The sequence below is a fragment of the Metarhizium robertsii genome (assembly GCF_000187425.2).
Source record: "Metarhizium robertsii ARSEF 23 chromosome Unknown MAA_Scf_2, whole genome shotgun sequence".
NCBI lineage: Eukaryota > Fungi > Ascomycota > Sordariomycetes > Hypocreales > Clavicipitaceae > Metarhizium > Metarhizium robertsii.
In genome coordinates, this window is record NW_011942160.1 from 4652364 (window position 1) to 4672855 (window position 20492).

General features: G+C 50.9%; 5 protein-coding genes across 5 annotated transcripts; 2 read left to right on the forward strand and 3 right to left on the reverse strand.

Moving 5' to 3' along the window:
• Nucleotides 1-2803: 2803 nt before the first annotated feature.
• On the reverse strand, nucleotides 2804-4308 carry MAA_05098 (ATPase, AFG1-like protein; the record flags this gene model as incomplete). Its single annotated transcript, XM_007823096.2, has 2 exons — nucleotides 2804-3677; nucleotides 3758-4308. The coding sequence occupies 2 exons, from the start codon at nucleotides 4306-4308 to the stop codon at nucleotides 2804-2806; spliced, it is 1425 nt and encodes a 474-aa protein (XP_007821287.2).
• Nucleotides 4309-5306: 998 nt separating this feature from the next.
• On the reverse strand, nucleotides 5307-5958 carry MAA_10861 (Mannose-binding lectin; the record flags this gene model as incomplete). Its single annotated transcript, XM_011412780.1, has 2 exons — nucleotides 5307-5639; nucleotides 5701-5958. 2 exons carry the CDS (start codon nucleotides 5956-5958, stop codon nucleotides 5307-5309), a joined length of 591 nt encoding a protein of 196 aa, XP_011411082.1.
• Nucleotides 5959-9557: 3599 nt separating this feature from the next.
• Nucleotides 9558-10093, forward strand: MAA_05097 (adenylosuccinate lyase; the record flags this gene model as incomplete). Its single annotated transcript, XM_007823095.2, has 2 exons — nucleotides 9558-9674; nucleotides 9710-10093. The coding sequence occupies 2 exons, from the start codon at nucleotides 9558-9560 to the stop codon at nucleotides 10091-10093; spliced, it is 501 nt and encodes a 166-aa protein (XP_007821286.2).
• A 5843-nt stretch (nucleotides 10094-15936) lies between these two features.
• MAA_10862 (UPF0047 domain protein) lies at nucleotides 15937-16434 on the forward strand (the record flags this gene model as incomplete). The annotated part of the gene is made up of 1 exon (XM_011412781.1): nucleotides 15937-16434. One exon carries the CDS (start codon nucleotides 15937-15939, stop codon nucleotides 16432-16434), a length of 498 nt encoding a protein of 165 aa, XP_011411083.1.
• Nucleotides 16435-17738: 1304 nt separating this feature from the next.
• On the reverse strand, nucleotides 17739-19180 carry MAA_05095 (Serine/threonine-specific protein phosphatase/bis(5-nucleosyl)-tetraphosphatase; the record flags this gene model as incomplete). The annotated part of the gene is made up of 4 exons (XM_007823093.1): nucleotides 17739-18763; nucleotides 18828-18918; nucleotides 18979-19102; nucleotides 19164-19180. The coding sequence occupies 4 exons, from the start codon at nucleotides 19178-19180 to the stop codon at nucleotides 17739-17741; spliced, it is 1257 nt and encodes a 418-aa protein (XP_007821284.1).
• Nucleotides 19181-20492: the final 1312 nt, after the last annotated feature.

Below are 20492 nucleotides of genomic sequence, written 5' to 3' on the forward strand. Positions count from 1 at the left end.
GCAGACCAAGTTATCACGGATTACCAGACGAACCTGGTCCTCGTACCAGACGAGGGCTGTTGGTTCTGCGACCACAGGATTGTCTGCATAACCTGCCAGTAGTACTCCGTATCCAAGAATCACTTCCCCGAGCCAAAATATCCCTCAAGAACAGGAAACGCCGCCAGCTGACACTGAGCCCGGTGGATAATGGATGGATTTCTGTTCCTCCTTAGACAGGTCTGACAGGGAGACAAACATTGATCATACTCGCACATAATGTCTTGTCCCAATGTCTCTCATCACCTACATGAGACTACTCCGTACGGAGTATCTCATTAGTATATCAAATCGGCTATCAGTCTCCCTTGCACCGTGACCTCATATGTACTCAATCGTTGTTTGACACACATGAGCGACCAAGAGGAGCTTACATTGGGCCGTTTATTAATCCCGACAACCGTCAATTCAGGATTGACCAGTCCACTTGCACTTTTTTTCTGATCGTGGGGCAAGTCGCTCAGCATTGCTTGGAACATACGGAGTAAATATGTCATCACTTCAACCGTCGACACGCGGACATCACAGACCACGCCGAAGCTAGACAGGGCTGTGAAACGCCCGCCATCCGACTGGCGATCATTCCCACTCCCAGTTAGCGTTGCATCTATCGGAAGCAGATGGTCATGTTTTGTGCTTTTTCCGCCTGTTGCTCGAAAGCTTTTTCGCCGTCAACGGTTGCATTTATTTCGGTCGCTGGGGTCAATCGTTTGCTTGGAACAGGCAAAGAGATATGGGGAATCATTTGGTAGTCCCAATCCGGTCAAAAAATTAAATATGCCTCAATCACCATAGGGAACCAATTCTCGGCGTCTTTGTCCAGTAAAACAAGTTTCTCCGACGGAACGAATGGATGAATACACTACGGAACTAGCCGAGGTCGTTTGTTTTTGTTTCGTGTTTCATGATGAATTCATCTGCTCTTCTATTTCAACAAACCTTGTTCCTGGTTTAGATCTGAGCGTTGGGGAAATATTAGGCCTTGTGGGTGAGATGGGCGAGAAATCGAGCCTTGCGCCCGTGCATTATAGTAGCCAACCACCATGTTGCACAACTGAATTTTTTGATGGCCCGAACTCTGAGTTTACATACTCGTCTTCATTTCTAGTACCATACGAAAGGTTGCCGGGTCTCATGTCGAAGTCTATTGCTTCCAAAGCTACTACTTTGTGGCACGCATCTCTACCAAGTCAAATTGAGCCGTGGAGCCCAGTACGCCCTATGGATTAATTGTCCTGCATGTAAGAAGAGCAGCTTGGTCTACTCCCGTCCTTTCTGTGGCGTGAACACGTTTCACCTGATTCCTTCTTCAGTTCCTTGCATACAATGCATACTGCTAGATCGGCCCATGCGTAACGGCGGTGACAGTTACCTGTGCGTTTGATCCCCCGGCGCCTTTGTAAACTGTATCCCACAAATGCGATAATATCCTAGTACTCCGTGACCTAGGACTTGTCAGTACTAGCATCTAGAGTCAAAAAGCAAGACACGTGGGCGACGGACAGCATAAGGTATAGCGTAAGGCGTACATCTCAGTATGCCTTGATGTTGAAAAGGTGAAATGGTCCTCAGGCAATGCGATAAATGGCAGTATACGGCCAACGTCCCAAAAGTTCCGATAGCCCGCATCCATCTGTATAATATCTAAACAAGTCCTCGAATGCGAGTGTGGCGAAGACAGGGCCATGCATGATCCAAGAACATGATAATAAAGCGACTGCAACATCAATCATCATGTCTCAACAGGAATGCACGTTTCCCGTCCCGCTGCCATGGCTCGACAATTCACAACATCCAGAAGACCTGTTGTGGGAATATAATTCCTTCGATGAGCATTCACCTAGCAGGATCAATTGCAGGCGCTGCCCGGTCCGGGACAATCTATAACCTGCGACATAACAGCTAAACCGGGAGCTGGTACTACGATCACGCATACAGAAACCATCTCGTCAAAATTACTTGTCGCTATCGACATGCGCGACCCATGACTTGTCAGGGTCATGCAGGGCACGCAGCTAATACCGGACGCAGATATTAAGGACAGGCTATTCGTAAGGGCAACACGAGCATACATATGTGTTAATGTATTTGCGATAGAATCATCTGTAATATCTGCGCGGCTTACCGTCAGTCTCCATCAAATTAACTTCAATAGAGATTTAGTTTGCGCCGATCACTCGCACGTTGTCTGCCAAGTCGGACACCACAAACACTCCGTTCAGACAAGGAACTGGACGTGGGGGTACGCGCGAACAGTCAAAAGATGGCTTGTTTTGGTGTAGAAGAATCAGTTTGCATTGTCGATGGTGTGATGTTGTCTTGTGGTCAACAGGCTGAAACGAGGCCCTCCCTCGCCCACTCGAGACCCCGTGTGATATCAATTCAATTCTACTCAGAGGGGCAAGGGGCAGCGAGATACCTGTCGCCGAAACAATGGAGGAGAAGGCAGAAAACCAAACCTACGTGACTCGAATCTTTCAGCCACTCCAGGTGGTTCTGCACGAGGCCTATCAGTAGGGACCACTGCAGCAGGGACATCAAATAAGGCGAATGAGTCGTAAATTGCAAGTCTATACATTTATACAAACGCATGTCTACGAAAATGCCACACTGTAATTGCCATGCCAGTAGAACAATGACCCGAATCGACCAGATCCAAGGCAATCCGCCTCCCGTGTCCAGGGTATATCGAATCAATCATCCGCCTCCCGCGCGGTGCAGTCATAAAACACAGAGCCACCCAGCCGCAAGTAGATTCCATCCACTACATTGAATCTTCCATTTGCCGACTTCTCGTCTTGGACCAGTTATCTTTGTCCTCCTTGCCTCCTTGGCTTTCTAACCCCATGCCTCGCTCGACCCATTCTTTGCTCTCCATGTGCTTGAGCCGACTCAGTGCTCGCATAAACGCAAACGCTTCTTCTTCGCCTGCGAAAAGGTTTGAATTCTTGAGCTCTTCGGCTTGCCGGTCCACGTCCTCCATTAGTTCCTTGACAGTGGACACCGCTTTTCCCCCCTGTTCAGTGCTCTGAGGGTTATTTTTTAGCAAAGTCTCTGCAATTTCGTCTTTCGATATGAAGAGCTCTGTCAGTGGCTTTTCCGTGGTAAGGACTAGCTTCGCATTGCCCTCGTAGACGGCGTCGATGAAGGTGATGAATCGACGGGCTAGGTCGCGCTCACGGATTGTCATTCCTGGCACATCGGTAACGATGAAGGAGTCATATGCCCGCACGAGCTCGAGGTAGTCGGCGGCGGATTTCGGCTGTCGAATTAGCTCGTCAAAGGTGAACCAGGCGCACCTGCCGCTGACCCGGGGCACGTAAATTTCGCGTCCCCAAACCTTTTGAGTCTCTGAATGTGGCGGGTTGTCTGAAGAATCCCCAAGGAAGCGAAACCACTTCTCAGCATGAGAGTTGGCATGGGCGTCGAGCGGGGTGTGATATACTCCTGACGGCGGCCGAGGTATTTTTCGATAGTCTGTAGGCGAGTCAAGATTGATAACATGTAGTCTGTTCTTTAGGAGCTTGATGGCGGGGATGAAAGACTCTCGTTGAATGCCATTCTTGTACAGGTCATCCGGGTGACGGTTGGATGTCGTGACTAGGACGACACCGTGGGACATTAGACACTCTAGTAGTCTACCCGACGTTTAGATTAACCAAGAGTCCGACATGGAAGCTGAACAGATAGTTTTCGGCTTTGGGCTATCAAGACATACCTTCGCAGGATCATGGCATCTGCCACATCCGTGCACTGAAACTCGTCGAAACACAGTACATTTCCGTGCTCGGCAATATCCGCGGCCACAAAGGGCACGGCGTCCACATCCGTCCCATGCTGCATTTTCAATTTATGCAGTCGCTTATGTACATCTTGCATGAAGTTGTGGAAATGGATTCTGGTCTTCGTCTTGACGGAGCTTGGGAGCGTGTCGTAGAACAGGTCCATCAGCATCGTCTTGCCGCTGCCCACATCGCCGTACAAATACAAGCCACGAGGTAGATTGTCTGGGATGTCGCCAATGGCAGATTGTGCTTTACCATTTGAGCCAAATATTGATGAGAATACTGATTTCCTGGCTGGCTTCAAAAGGTCAAGGCTGGGGTGTTTAACTTCAGGGGCGTGATAGTTGCGCAGCTCATTGTACAAATTTTGCAAACTTTCAATGATACCTGGATGAGGAGGAGCGTTAACCTCGGCCAGGAAACATTGCCGGGATCTATTCCCATATATAGGACTTTTCTTCAGCCTCACCTCGTTGATGGTCATCATCCCGCAAAAGACCATTCTCTACCCGTCTATCATACTCTGCTAAAGGACCCTCTCCATGCAGCCGGCTTTCCACAATGGTTGCTGCGGTTCGAAGGCCTATCGTGTATGGCGCAAGCGCAGTTGGCGCCGGCAGGGTTGTCTGGCATGTCGGGAAGTGTTTGATTGCAGTCGGCCGAAAGCCTATTCGCCCGATGCAAGAGGAATATTGTCCTGTAAATCGTTGGTTGCGAGAATGGTGTAACCCAGCTCGGAGCTGGCGTGCCGCACCTTTTGACGACGCAACGCCGCCTCGCATCATGGATGACTCTACGGAATGCAGATCAATCGAGGTTGCAGAGTTGCAGGGCAGCACGAGTGTCAGGAGTGTGCCATGAGGCTAGCGACCGGTCTGAATCGAAGATGTTGTGGTGCAGCGGCGACTCAGTGATTTGACGATATGTTATCCATTGTCGGCCAGTTGGTGGTGGTTCCGAGGCGGAAAGAAATGGAGCTGACAAGTCCTGCATGTGAGTTGTGGAATCTGATTATCTGACTAAATCGACGGCACGAGTGGGCCAACCGTTGACCGTTGGAGTCGCCGCGCCACAGGGGCAATTGGAACCCTCGGAGCCAAAACAAGGGCCGTGATGACATCTCCACGGGTTAGGCCAGCGAAGCCGTCGATTTACCCTAAAGTTCTGACTGCTAGTACAAGCAACCAAGATTAACTTGTCATCAGGTTCCTAATCGATTGCTTCATTCTCTTCACTATCCCTCCTTTGTTGGCCTTTCTGTTCAACGATGGATTATTTTCAGTCTGCTCGTTCCTGGGACCACTTGCGGAATTCGTAGCATCTTATTAATGACTCAATTACCCAAGCACTTGATCCAGACGCCACGCTCAAGCACCGAGACAGAGCAACAATCGCTCAAATCTTAACAGGCATTCCAGTACCCCCCGAATAGGAAGAACCGCATCCATTGCCACTCTATCATACATGATGTCCGAACTTATTTCACGCACTCAGAATGATAGCTCCCCAGGCAGTAGCCAGTGCTAAAAGAGAAGCACGCAGAGCACCAGCACCGCTCTCACCACCCTTGTCCTTGTCACCGTTCTTGCTGCCACTCGGGCTCGGAGACGTGTTTCCAGTCACATCTCCGCCATAAGGAGAATTGCCAGGAGTGACACCTCTAGCCAAGCCGCCGGCCCTTTTCTTGTAGTCATCTAGGGTTTCTGTGCCGTTCGGATTGACCATGCCGACCATGCCTTTCGGACACTCATCACCTTGTGAGGAATAAAACGCCATGGGATTTGTGTTATTCACTGTCACACGGAAAACTTTATCCTGAAACTATGTTAGCTTTTCACTCAGCGTGCATTCGCGACAACAATACGCAAAGACCTACTCCTTCGCCGCTTTCTACATCCATATACCCAGAAAAGAACCCGCTGCCTATTGGGAGAGGAGAACAAGGGTATTTGTAGTCGCCTGCTACAACACTATGGTTCTTAGGTTGGAAGTGAAATTCAAGAATATCGCCCTTCTTTGCTGTGACTGAGTTTGGGTTGAATGTGTTGTCGTTCTGCGCCGTGATTTTGATAGTGTCCGCCTGGGCCACAGCCACCAATGCGCAGACCACGAACGACTTGAAAAGGGCAAACATCGCTGCTAGTTCTCGAATGATGATTGAAATGTATGTCGTAAGCTGTGTGGTGTTCGTCGTTGGCAAGAAGAGGGAGTGATAAGTGTGAGACGGGATGGCACCGACTCTGGCCTTTATACCGCTGCTTGTGTCACTGCACGGAATATACTCGGGAATTATATGACGAGGAGAAAAGCTGTTTCTAGGGCATCGTATTTTTGGCCTCGATACCTACCCAAGTGCCAAGTGCGTAAATAAGGAGTAGCTCGGTACCCTGGAAACAGAAAAACAAAACATGGCCAAGGATATGACAGGGCACCACGTAATACGGGGTAGACCAGGCAGAACGTGACCACCAAGATGCTGCCACGAACAAACTGTTTAAAAGCAGCCAAGTGTCATTGGGCTGTGGCCCAGGACGTGCTCGGTTTTCTAAAGTTAGAAAGTTGGGCTCAAATGCGTCATTAGGTAGCGTCTGGATTCCATCAGGATGCTGAGACGGAGTAGCTGAACAAAGCCGGTACAGCAGTCGGTGACGCTCTATGAGCGACACGAGCCAGACGGAAGGAGCTACCCCGGTGCCAGCTGCACACACACTGTGACACAGCGTGGTGCGCGCTCTGCCAAGCCCTTTCACCCCTGATTCGTTTTGTGTGTACAAACATTGAATGATCAATGTCAACAAATGGCATCTGACTCTTGTGATTTTCTTCTCTGACCCCCAACTTATCATCGTTTGACTGGCTACTTTGTGCTGTTCTGAACCCACTCACAAAATTGGGAACAATATCGTTTCTACCGAGAAGTCTGACCGATTTTTATCTTCCATCTTTAGAGTACTGACACCCTTGCTTTTGATGCACAACCCCGGTGCCCCACGAGAAATCTGGAACCGTACCAGGCAACTAGAGGTCTCAATCCAAGAGAATGGTCCGCGTTTCCTTGTGCCAGGGAATAAAGCTTGCGTCACAAGACCAGAACTGATCAATGTTTAACGAGGCATTGCCCTAGGGCGAGTGTCCCCAGCCGACCGGGGACGCACGAACACAAGGCCCTTGCGAGGCACAATGCTTCCCTGCGCCGACCGGTCTATTTGATGGATTAATCATTAGGTTACCGGGCCGGAGGCGTTAAGTGACGCCTGTCTTCCTTTTCAGTCATGGTAGTAGTTAAGGCACCAGCATACGACCCAGCGTCTTATTACGTGGTTGAGCACGGTTTTTGTGCGTGATCATCGTGAATACAACCATATTAGGTTGCAAGGTGAGTCGCGGTTTCGTTTCGTCATCCTTTGTTCACTTCGAAATTTGGCACCATCGCGTTATATACGATGTGAACCTTTGTTGCGAGAGAACGGATCAAACACGTTTTAAAGCAGGGGCTGACTGTGTAACAATCTTGTAATTACAGAGTCTTGCCAACTTCCATAAAAACTGTCCCGTCACTGCCGGAATGAAGAGCCCTGGCCCCAATACGAAGTACATACAACACTAAATGTGGCGAACATCCAGACAGCATGAATGGATCACCAGACTGGATAGTCAATAGTAAACGGAAATAGTCTAACTTGCCAGATAGGTCTTTTGGGGTCGGAATTTGCCGAAGGCAGACTGAATGAATCGCAAGAGGCAAACCAATTTGAGTTCGAAATTAATACCACTGTCATTTATGCACCCCATTTTCAACGCACAATTGACATCATGCGGCCCCCAAGGTTCTTGATGGGCGCAATCGCGTCTTCTCACTCTGCACTCCCTGCGACATCGAAAAGTTATAGCTGGCATAGAGAGGACGGGTTCTCCTCCTCTGAGCCATTTCATCTCACTAAATCAAGGATCCAAGCTTGAACTATTCATCTAGGATTAAATTACTCAAGCCTACCAGAGCGGCATACCAGAGCGGCATCAGCTAGATACAGCTCTGGTATTAAGAAAAAAGTGCTAGATGCACAGCTACATGAAAATAATTTCGATGCTAAGTCGGATTTCGCGGTGCTAATTATTCGCCGCAGGCATACGCAACTCGGATAATTTGTACGACCAGATCCATTTGTCTTGAGGATCGGCAGAATGATCGATCTTTTGGATTTTCCTTGCGGCGTTACCATCTCGGACTCAATTTCAGTAGGGGTATCTAAAAAGTGACCAAAAACACCTTTCTGTCAGTACCGACATCTGTCGCTTGGTAAATTGTGTGGCATCCTGAGTTTACGACTTAAACGCTTGTTACGCTGGCTCGCGTGGCTCAAGGAACCCTGGATGTGGTTATCAATAATACAACAAACAGACACGATCAAGTTACGAAGAGGGTCAACGATAACGTAGGTTTCGTCTGTTCCACTACGGAGTATATCTGGCCTCATTTGAGGCAAGTGCCGCAAGGATGTTTAGAAAGAAATCTATTTACGATTCTAGCTAAGCGTATCATATGTTGCCCCCAAACCTTTGTCTCTTTACTGACCCTTAAATATATGTAGGAAATCGATGTATACGGAGCGTAATAAGCTACTGAAAGCAGTCGACATCACAAAAAAACAACTGGGTTTAAGTGCAGACCGCATCCTCTTGGGGATTAAGCCGATGAAGAGAAGTGTATATGCCGACTACATATTCGATTCTGCATTGAAACTTCTGCAAGCATATCATACTAAATCTCACGTCACTGCAATACGGTGGCGAGCATATCACACCCTATTTAATTGCTGAGAAACGGTCGCCTCAATTCAGTTCCCATGTTGGAAGTTCTGTGGCAAAGCAGGCGCACCACACCAACATGAACCTGAAGGCCAGACGGTCTATTTGCGGATACGCCGCAATCGGTATAAACCAACGAAGCAGAGAACGGAACTTCTGGGAGCTGCGAAGTCCAGGATGCTCTACTACTGCGATGACAGCTTATTCAGGTTTCTTTACATTGCGGGTCCATTTCGTTCCAGCAAAGAAGTTACTTCGTGGTCTTTGGTTTACTTTTCAAATGATTGGTTGAATTTGTACTTGATCTTATAAACTACCTAGTACCTAGGTAGTCAGCCACGAAACTCGGGCGATGCGCGACCTGGCTCGGTAAATTCGCAGCGCCACTCTTGCTCTTGCTCTAATCTGCCTTTCTCTGAAATACACTATCCAAATCTGGTGAGGGGAGGAATAAATTCAGAGCTTTGCTGGTCGCGGAGTTGCTGAGAACTGCCAACCCGTCATCTCGAAACTGACCAGACCGGATCTGACCTGCAATCAGCCACAATCGGCCGAATATCACTTTTCGGGATGGCAAACGAAACTTTTGCATCAACCGATACTTGGCCGTTCGACTCTTACCAGACGTCTCTTACCACTCGCTACTTCAGCCCCGGCATGTCCTATCTCTTCAGCCAGCGATCTCGTCACTCAACTTGGCGTAAACTATGGCCTATTCTCACTGAAAGTGAGAAAGACTTTGGGATTGATACCTATAAGTGACGAAACTTTGAAGCAGATTTCACCTTACGATCACCGATGAGGACTTTCAGGTTGCCCGTATTGAGGAGAAGAGTCGTTGACATGTAAGATATGAACCGCGATCTTACCTCTTCATCCCTTTTATCGAGCCAGAGATGTTTGCTTATCAAACAACTACTAGATATCATGGCGTGGAAACCGTCTCTTCTCACGACCAATACACTGGCGAATGCTGAACGCCATGGTAGCATGTCCACGCCTTTGGAGCCGTTGCCTCTCCTACCGCGGTTATTCTCCATCTGGGTGCGACCAGCTGACATCACTTGCAACCCGCCCAGCTTATTACAGTTGGAAAACGAGCGGCGCAATGGGTTTTAGTTCTCATGCTAGACCCCCATGCCATCGAGCAGGTCCGCCAAGGAATTGAGTTCCTCTGTCCTCAAGGGACGAAGGATTCAGCCAGCTTCGTCTCCATCTTCGAGTACGATACTTTAAAGTATAACCAATTAAACGAACTTTTGTGGCAGAAGTTTGGGCTCCGAAGCTGCTATGATATTTTCACCCAGACTTATACCTGCAAGGTCGACCTAATCATCGCCAACGCCGTGGCAGGACTTAGATTCACAGCTCAGAAGATCACCGAACATATACGACTACACAGTCTAGCTCGCGAATCAATGAGCAATTCAAGCAAGCATATCACTATCGATCTTCTAATTTAAGGGAAACTAACTTGGGAAACCGACATCTTTCGCAGCGACTCACAGCGATCAGTGGGAAGAGCGAACCCTCGACGACCCAGCTATCTGCCGTAAGCACACCTTGAAGTACATCTCTATTTCAGTCCAAGACTGATGCCATCATATGTATTGACATCCCGGAAGTGTTCCTTCTTGCAGATGCAATATGCATTGGTTATGTAATCTCATCCTCATCCCCTAGAAGCAGACGCGTAGAACGCATATACGGGCCAAGATACCGATGGTCTCGTGGTTTACCCGGTATGCAAGTGCCCCGACACCAAAGAATTGTCCCCGAACTGGTCTGCGGGAGAAGCATCATTACTGCGTCGATGGCCAGACTGATTGAAGCCCAGGAAGTGAGATGCTGACATCATGGGTGCTTTCTAGCCGCTATTGCCAGTCGGATAGCTGCCGAGGTGAGTCGTAACGCCATTCTTGAGTGATTCAGATTTCAAGGCTACAATGATAACCCCCATCCATCTGTAAGCTACCAAGTCAGATCGTCGTGAAGTATTGCGGCTCTGGCGGGCGGACCCGTTGAGAAGGTTCCTGCCCCGTACGCCGACTACAATGTCTAGCTACCTAGAGGAGGCCGTGGTATACAAGTACTTTATTGCGGATTACGTACAATCTCTCGACAAGAGGCTACTCAGGTCAAAGCAGCGACAGCTCAAGCTCTGCACTAGAAGCGGATGTGGCCGCCAAGAATTGTCGGGGACGACCACTAAGGTAGGCACGTTATGCCTATGCCCCTGGTTTGTGGGATGGGACGTAGTATGTCATCGAGGCCATCATGGGGCACATAGTCAATACAACAGCCCCAATTTGACAACTAGTAGTTGGGCTAACTGCTCTGGCGTGGAAAGCATCAAGCTAGCCAGTAGTCTATTCCCCAAACACTTCTTCCAAAAATATGACATAGCTCAAGTCTAATGGCAGGGCTAGGCAAGTGTTTAGCCGCGGGAGATGGGGGTTGAAACAATTGACGCACTTGGGTCTGGACAATTCCTTGCCCACATCGGAAAGCACCCGGTCAACAGCACCGTGTGGCTGGTGCCGGTTCGATTGGACTCGAGTGCCGTGTAGTATCAAGTACACACTTCAGCTCTTTGCGACAGTCGAGGGCATGCCACAGTGGCACCATTGAAGAAAGGCAAAAAAATTCCGATGTGGCCCGTCGCGCTGGGCCAAAGTTGGGCCGCCTAGAGGAGCAACGGTAGCGAGCCCGAGACGTTGGAAAGGGCCAAAGATTGTTTGTGTTGGATCACGCGCATTTTGACGTCGCCTCCCGAGCCACAGGGTGAAAGGCCGTCTGGTGTCCAAAAGCTGATGTTCTCACACCCTCCCGTCCGCACACCAATGCACTTCACATGCAGGAAACTGCAGGTTGTGCAACTTGCTCTTGGTGGATTGAAAACGGTGTGGATATGCCCCTTGGCTAGCCAGCAGCCAGCCCAAGGGTTCATGTGCCAAAACCATGAACAAAGAACATCGTGACCGACTGCCAACACACAGACGACTACAGGCTCACCATGGCGACAGCAAGCCAAGATCAAGAAAGCCGATCAAGGTTGATGATGCCTTGTTTGGGCGACTCCTAGAATATGCATCATATGGCATGAGTCGTTATATTGCCCTTGCAGCAGCTCTAATTCTTGTATGGACATTCATTACTCGTGGCCAAGACCAAAAGTGCATATTTTTCCTTTGGTCCATCAGCGTACGGAGTCTATTTTTGTCAAAGCCAAGGCAGTGCCAACGAATTCATCATTTGCCGTCATTTTTTTTAATATCCCGCCACATAGTTGAGCCATATTTCTGAATTTCTACGTCCAACACGCCTACACACAGCTACCCACCTGTGGCGTTTTCACATATTCACACCCCCCCAGGCACAAAGTCACAACACAGGCAGGTCATCCTTCTGCCAGCTTCGAATCCAGAAACCGGGGCCGATGTCTGTTTATACTCCCCCTGTTACTAGCGTCTTCAGTTTTGAATATCCCCGCCTGTTAGCCACCAGACGACAACATTGGGTACCCATGGCCATTCTCGACCGCCAGCCAGGCTCACTTCGCTGTAGTCTCCTGCCGAGGGTCGGTGGTCTCTCGGTGCCTTGAATCAAGTAATTTCCTCTTTTAAATCTTGTTGGAGATCCGCGGATCTGGACCGATATCTAGTGTGGGCTGCCAATTTTGATACAATTACGCCCGTCGTATCCGTCTATGCCGGGTCCTCTGGACCATCTCTCTCCCTACACATGTGTGTCTTTGGGACCTTTGATGTTGACATGATATAGCCCTTTTTTCAGCTTCTCATTTCCATTAGTGTCATATATACCTCACCACGGTTCTATACCTCGACTTAGCTGCTGCAACCTTTTATTCCTCCGTCTCTTATCAGCCTAACAAATATTCCATACAAAGAAGCCTATCTATTGCTTTCACAGCTGCCCAACTAAACTCGCCCTCTCCTCTCCATCTCATTCCACTCATTCCCAACTTCGTGCGACACCATCGTGTGCCTCCTTGCCTACGAAGACGCCGTCTGTTGTCGACTAAATGACTACTCCAGCGGTGAGTTCCAAGTCTACAGTGCCACGTCGAAATGATTAGGAGAATACCTTGCCTTTCTTCTTGTATCATGTCTAACACCCTTTCTTTCCGGTCCTCAACAGCACAAGGCCAACCTGGCTCGAATTCGTGATAATCAACGGAGATCTCGCGCGCGGAGGAGAGAGTACTTGCAGGAACTCGAGCAGCGACTGCGAGTCTGCGAACTCCAAGGCATCGAAGCCTCTGCCGAAGTTCAAATGGCTGCCAGAAGAGTCGCAGATGAAAATACACAACTAAGGGAACTCCTAAACAGATACGGGGTTACGAATGAGTACATTACTCATTACTTGCAAGCATCCACAGAAAATAGTTGTGAGTCTGGTCGGGCACAACCAATCCGCCTCAGGGAGGAGGCAGGAGTTGCCATGCAATCCTTAAGCCAAGCAATGCTGCCTCGAAGAGCGGCGCATCTGGAACAGACTCAGCAGTTTGCTATACCGAGCCAATCTAGTAGAGAGGACTCGATAGCAAGCGCCTCTACGACAAATTCTTCTGTTTGGGAGCCATCACAGCCGAGCGTGTCTTACAACCATCACCCGCAACAGCTTGCTGGTGTTTCACCGACAGACCATCCTCATTATTCTCCATCAGCTTTTTCGGCACAGCCAGCTATAACGCAATCAGATCAGTTCCAAAGTGCATCTGGGCAGATGGTGAACGACTCGCGACACGACTTGGTCAGAGGTCAGCCAATGCCTATCGATAATCGCTTAACGATGAACTACCAGTTTTCTATGAGTCCCTACAACGATCCAACGAACCGATATGGACCTCAAGGAGGACCTTTTTGACAGAGGAAGCATACTCAAATTGTTTCTTTGTCACTGACGGGGGCTTTTGTTATCAACAAAAGAGCAGAGAAGCGCGGGGCTTGTGCTGAAATTATCAGCACTTTGAAGACTCGAGCGTCATATTTGACCACCAGCTGAATCAGTCGCTGAATCAGACCCCAATATTGCCGAGTGGAGGTGGCCAGGAGCTGGAATTGACTTTGATCCTAGGCCTACCTATCAGACCAGCATCCCTTGACTATTATCAGACGGAATAAATACCCCGCAAGCAGTCCGACTCAACCTCGAGCGTCATCCCGAATACACCAGTGCGAACCATCAACGGAATACCAGAGGCTCAAGCATATGGCTCGAGCTGAATTGTGATTTCCGGCCGGTAGTTGGAAGCCTGTAGCTACTAATACAATTACGTTGTAGTGGCGCGGGACACCAGTGGAAGCATTAATGGCTTGGCGAAATTCTAGGGCAGGTGTTGGAAATTGTGCGAGGTCAACTGGTTCGATTATAGGACCCTTGTGCCACCAGACAGCCTCATGGCATGAATCAGGCGAATCTTTGGACATGTGCTTGGCAAGCATTTCCCCACAAAAATATGCGAGAAGTACAGCGAAATTCGAATCAAGGCAAAGAACGGCAACGTTTGGATCAAGGGAATGCAAGGGTAGGTGTCCTGATTCCGGAATCAAGTTGAAGAATTGGACTGAACGGGGTTGATTAAGGGTGACACCCGCAGTCCGAGCGAGTTGTGTCCGCCTCCAATTCTTCGAACCACGCCAAAAAAAAAAAAAGAAAAAAAAGGAAAAAAAAAGAAAAGGGGCGTGATCAACCTGGGTTGTTAATTGGTGATCTGAGGTTGCCAACGGAGTCGGTCAAATTCAGTTGGTGAGCGAATGCGCTCCTAATCCGATAAGATCAAAACACCAGGACGAAGAGGGGAAAGGTTTTTTTTTTTCTCACTCTCTCTCTCTCTCTCTTTTTTTTTTTATATTTTTTTTTATTTTTTTTTTAAAGAGACTTGTCACTTGCGCTTCCTCCCTAGCTTCCTTAGCTTCCTTCCCTTTTTCCTTTCCCCTTTTCCTCTTCTTCTTCTTCGGCATATGACTTCGTTCTTTTTAGGCGCAGACGGTTCAGGAATCAGGACGGGCGTTGGCGGGCAAAACAAGCACGGTGCCAGTAAGGCGCCATAGAAGAATGCCGGGAAACAACCCCTGGACGGTGTAAAGCACAATAACATAGTAAAATATGTGCCGGACATAATGAAGCCGTCAATATCCCTGCGCACCGGGAGTGCAAAACGAAAGAAGCAGTTAAGAGCCGAGTCAGAATGGTTGCCGGCTGCGACATCAGTACTGCGAGAGTAGCCAAGCATACGTAGGCCTGTTGGGCTGAAGAGGTGCAAAGAATAACACAGGGAGCAAAACAATTGGTTACAAACCTTGCAACAAAAGTACCGTGCGACTACAGGTGTTACTGTGAGGCATGCAGGACGAAGCAGAGGCTCCTGCAGTATCGAGTCAGGAAGCCACAGGGACGGGATACGCCACAAGTTGGGGTAGTCAGGGTCGTGGACTCACGGGGACTCGATTGGATCGTGGGAGACTGGTGTCTTGGAGCTAGCACGTCTGAATACCTAGGTATGTGACTTGTAGGATAAGTATGAGGTGGCACAGATACGGAGGCGGATGGGTTTCAGAGACACGACGGGCTCGGTGTCAAACACTCGGACTCGAAAAATATCTGGGCCCGATAAAGAATTGCCTGGGGGTCGATGAGGAGGCCGTTGATACGGGTATAAGTGGATGAGGTTGTAACAGACATGCGCCATACGCCACGGGAGCGGCACCGAAGCCAGGATGACACACCGTGATACCATGTCCAGCCGGTATAAACAGACGGCGATGAAAGTATCAATGCAAATGCGGCCAAGAGCAATAGTAGTCTCCGTATGTACAACCATCGGGCATATGACGGCAATGGGACCAAGGGCCGGCGGCGGAGATGCAAATAAGACATGTGTCAAACTCAAAGCATGGGAGCACGCGGGCCCGAACTCATCGGCGTGGCGGACTTTGGACATGCAGATGGATGCAGCGCCAGCTGAGATCAAGACAAAGCAAAACAAGCTCCACGGGGAGATGCATCTTGCATCCCATCCCAGAGACGACGACGACGCCGACGCCGCACAGCCGAGGTTCAATGTTGCACTGGGTTCGATGTCGCCGGTTGGCTTCCAACCAGACGGCTTCCATGTCTGATTTGGATGTCTGGCGCCTGGCTGTCAATGTGCGGCTAGCGCGCCTGCGTCTGCTGCTAGCACCGGGCACCAGTGACCAGACAGGCCCAGACGCAGGGCCAGACGTCAAGACTCCAGCGTGAGAGTCAAGACACCACCAGCACCAGCACACTGACATGGGACATGGAGCCTCACCACGGCTCGCCAGCGCTCAGCAGTCAACGTTGCTTCCAGCACTCTGGCCCGAGCCCCAGCATCGCGAGTCTCGACTGCAACGTCGCCACCACGCCGCCAGCCCAACCTGGCCCGTCCGAATCAAGATCCGCCACCGAGCCTCCCACGTCCCTCGTCGTGGATCCACGCCGCCATTCCGTTCCGGAGTCCGAACCCGTCGTTGCCGATCAGGTGTCTCCATCGTCATCATCGGACCATGTACGTCTTGGTATTCCGCCAACAAGAGCCTATCGTGTCGCGAATGCCGAGGCAGCGACGGCGACTGTGCTGGCCAGGGAAAATCCACCTCGACCATCACCACGGCTCGCAAGGTCAAAGGGCACGATTCAGCAGCCGCCAAAACAGCCTTGCGCTCACGCCCTTGCTTCGACGGGAATTAACCCCAGCAACCCAGACAACTGGAACTGGAATCCATCCGAGATCCATGCCGCCAAGGGACAGCTTTAGCATAGTTTTTTTTTTTTTTTAAATAAACTCTTGTGGCTCTTGCAGCAGCGCCCACTCCCACCGCCGCTGCCTCTGGCACCAATCGCACGCGTGTGTGAGCTGTTGTTTCTGTGCCTGGCCACTGGTACAACACGAATACAGTCCATCGTTGCATTTATACGAGGGCGTATCGCAGGGGACCAAGTTACAGAGTCATGACAATCCACACCCCTCGGCTGTAGGTAACCGAAGACATCACTTGGCACCGCTCACGGGTGGGAAAAATGCCTTGGCCAGCCACGGGCCAGCGACTCAGCGGTTTGTCTGGTGGACTTGTGCTGTGCACCTGTACAAAGTGCCTTGTTGGGACATTATCGTTGGTGAGGGCCTTTACCACCACGCCCGTCTTGATTCGCGGCAGCCGCAAAACGTGGTGATTTCATGATGAGGCGTCAAATCTGTCATTCACGGGGCTCGCAGGTACTTGACGGTCGTGCACTGCCGCTTCCACACCCCAGGTTTAATAATAATTTGTCGAACCAAACTCTGGCATTCTGAATAGTGACACGTCGAATATAGGAGCCGGGAGAAGGGCCCTCGGCATCAGGCTACGCCGTAAAACCGTCCGGGGATGACCCGCCGCCGCCACCGCGCGTTCGTCCATGATGGCATCTAGGCGAGACAGAATTGCCGTCCTTGCCCTCGTCTAGTCATCAAGTTGTCATTGTGAGATCTGATCCGACGCCGTCGATGGCTTGCCGGGGCAATGACATGACCAGGTCCCGTTAGATGATTACCGCGCCAATGGCCAACGCCAGGCAACAGGAGGGTTCGGCATGTCTCAAGACACACATGACACATCGACGTGCCGTGTCCCCTGTGGCTAACGCCCTGTGAATGTGTATGATGTTTTGGCATGCCGCAAGTAGGTTGGGCGGCATGTCACTGGCGGATTGCGACTCTCGCTTCATGTCTCAAAGGCTGTCTGGGGTCAAGCTTCTACATTGGACACGGACGAGTGTCGCTTCTGCTAGAATGGTGCACGAGTTTAGCGCTCGGAATAGCTAGCCATTACTCCGTATTAAGGACTCAGCAAGTGACAGGCCTCGGCGCGCGTTCCTCGACACGCATGGGGCTACTTGCAGATACTAGTTCAGAGAGCAACGACAGAACCAGGTTGACAATGGATACCGTGTCAAAACATTGTATAACGCCGTAACTATTCCGAGACATGGTCCATATTCATCATCTACGTCTAGTCGATGCAGAGCACCCGAACAAAAAAAGAAGAAGAGAAGAGAAAAGCAGCCGCCTACGGAGTCCCTCTACAGGAAGTAATCCGCGACGGGCTTCTTGGCGGGCATACCCCGTGAATCTTGGGGCGCTGCCTGGAACACACGATACCGTCTCGCAGGACCGCTCTTCATCATCCCATTCGACTCCATCATCACGCCTCGCCCGCCATCGCTCCTGTTCACGTCGCCGTTGCTGCGGGAGAAGACGCCCATGCCAGAATCGTCTTCGGTTAGCTCCAGGACGGCGGCAACGTTGCCACAGCGGTAGCAGTAATTCGGAGCCGACCAGACCGTCACAATGGAGGCGTCGAACATTTCCTTGAAGCCCTCCATGACGAGTTGATGTGCGCGAGCTATGAGGCTCAGGTCGTTTCGGTGGTTGAATACTTTGACAATATCAGCGCCAAAGAGGAATCCTGCGCCGCGCGGCGACAGCCCCCAGCCATCGATGTCGTCGGGGTCGGACCACAGGAGGTCACACATAGCGCCCTCGTGGGGGACCTCTTGCTTCCGATCGATCAGGCGGATCTTATCAACTGTATCAATCAGCGGGCTCAGGCCGCCATGGACGCAGAGCACGGCTCCGGCTGGGTTGCCCACGCTGCCATTGCTGGAGCCCGAGGCGCCTGAGCCGGGAGGTCCGGTCTGCCCTGCGGGACCGCTGCCGTTTGCGCCGTGCTCCTGGGAGCTGCTAGGCTGAGAAGACTGCTGCCGCTGGCGCTGGCGAGGGAACCGACTCATGATGGAGCCGTTCTGGTCGCACACTTCAATCTCAGTCTCTTCGTCCGCTGGTCCAGATGCAGGGGACAATGTGTTGGATGCGCCCAGAACAATGGCCCCGAGGGCCAGATAGTCGAATACATCGCAGCAATACCGCCAAACGTTTGCGCTGCCATATTTCCGCAAACATTCATCGTAGAAGCCGTATACTGTGGTGATTTGACGGGACTCGTGGTTGCCGCGGATAAGCGTCATGCGGTCGGGGTATCGTACTTTTAAGCATAGAAGAAGAAGAAATGATTCGAGAGAGTAGAAGCCTCGGTCCACAAAGTCGCCTAGACGTGGCGTTAGCAGCGTGTACGAAATGGCAATGCATGCGCAGGGTCGTGTGGCATTTACCCATGAATAAATAATTCGTATCAGGGACATCTCCGCCAACTCGAAATAGTTCCATCAAATCGTGAAACTGACCGTGAATATCGCCACAAATCTAGCCTAAATGTTAGCCTCTTGGCTACCGACCGTCGGGGAGGAGGCTCGATCTTCATACTGTGACTGGCGCCGATACCGTGACCACGTTGCCCTCCTCGATCAGAAGCTCTCGTGCGCGGTGGCACAGCTCTCGCACTTGGGCCTCTGGAATGGGTCGACAAGCACGCAGCTGCGCGATAGCCCTAGTCCATCAATGTCAGTGTCCGTCAGGGCGGGATGATTCGGCAACGGGGCGCAATTCACTTGTCGAGGTCGCTCATGATGTTGACCCTGGGTCGCTCGTGAGGCGCCGCGGTCGATTGCAATCCCGGCTCAGGATACAAAAATCATGTTCAGCCGTGAGTATACGCTAAGAGATATTGCTGCGGTATTGGTCGCTAGCGGCCGCGACGTCGTGGTAGTTGAGGGCGTATGTGGGAAAGAGCCGCGAGCTGGTGTTGAAGGTGACGTCGGGCCAGATACAGGACTTCAGCCAATCTCGGGTGGCAGTGGGTTCTGCCGTTTTGTGGTGCGTTTACTGACAAGAGATCCCTCCGCGATAAAACGGCAGGGATTGTGGGAATTTTTGAGCGGGTGTACGTTTTGCCGACTCCGGCTATTGTGCAAGGAGTCCCCAGCCAATAGGCAGCCTCGGAATCATCAAGTCGTACAGGAGCCGGCTCACGGCATTCGGCGCCTTTTTTTTCTTCTTGCGGCGCGAAGTCACTCAACGACGCCAATTGTCAACTTTGGCCGTCGCCCATCGCTGTCTACGCAACTTCTGCTGCGGCTAGAACATGTTCCAATTATCATGTGAGTAGCCGGGCTGCTGTCGGTCACCAATCTCTGCGCTAACCTTCCAATTGAACCCATCGACGGTCCTTGGATGACGAGGTCAGACACAACGCCGAGGGATCATGCCACCCCACCTTCACCCCAGGTCGCGAATGACCTCATCACTCTTCGCAACGACGCTCGTCGCGAGTTTCTTCGTCGTCGCACTACCGCACTTGCTTCCGTGCCCGGTGCCCCGAACCAAGTACGCCGATGGTGAAGTAGTTGTCGACGAGAACGGCAGACGGAGGAGGTGGAGACGACGAGAGGCCGCCGAATCGCGGGATGGAATTGTACAATTTAATCAGATTACGGAAGACTATTGCGACTCTACACCAGAACGAACCAGGAGGGAATGTCCTGTACCAAAACCGGGGGGTTTGCTGGGCGAGTGGCTAGGATTCCATAAAGGCGACGATGGACAGGGCGGGAAGCGGATAGGGCGATGACGTGTACGACGGATACTTGTAAAAATAACAATACATGGACAAAATGAAGACGCCATATACTCGCGACTGTTCGTGATGACGCCTGGTTGGGTTGCTGCCTTGTCTCTGCACCTTGCAAGTCGGGCGCCGGGACTGCTTCTATCAAATAGGCATGTGGCTGTGTCTTGGACATGCGCATTATCAAGGGACCATATACTATGCTCAACAGATATTGTGGCCTGTGCAGGACGATCTAACATGATCCGAAATAGGTGTACTTAGGGCATGGCAATGGGACGCGGCGATTGCCCTAGCCAGCAGGCCATGGATG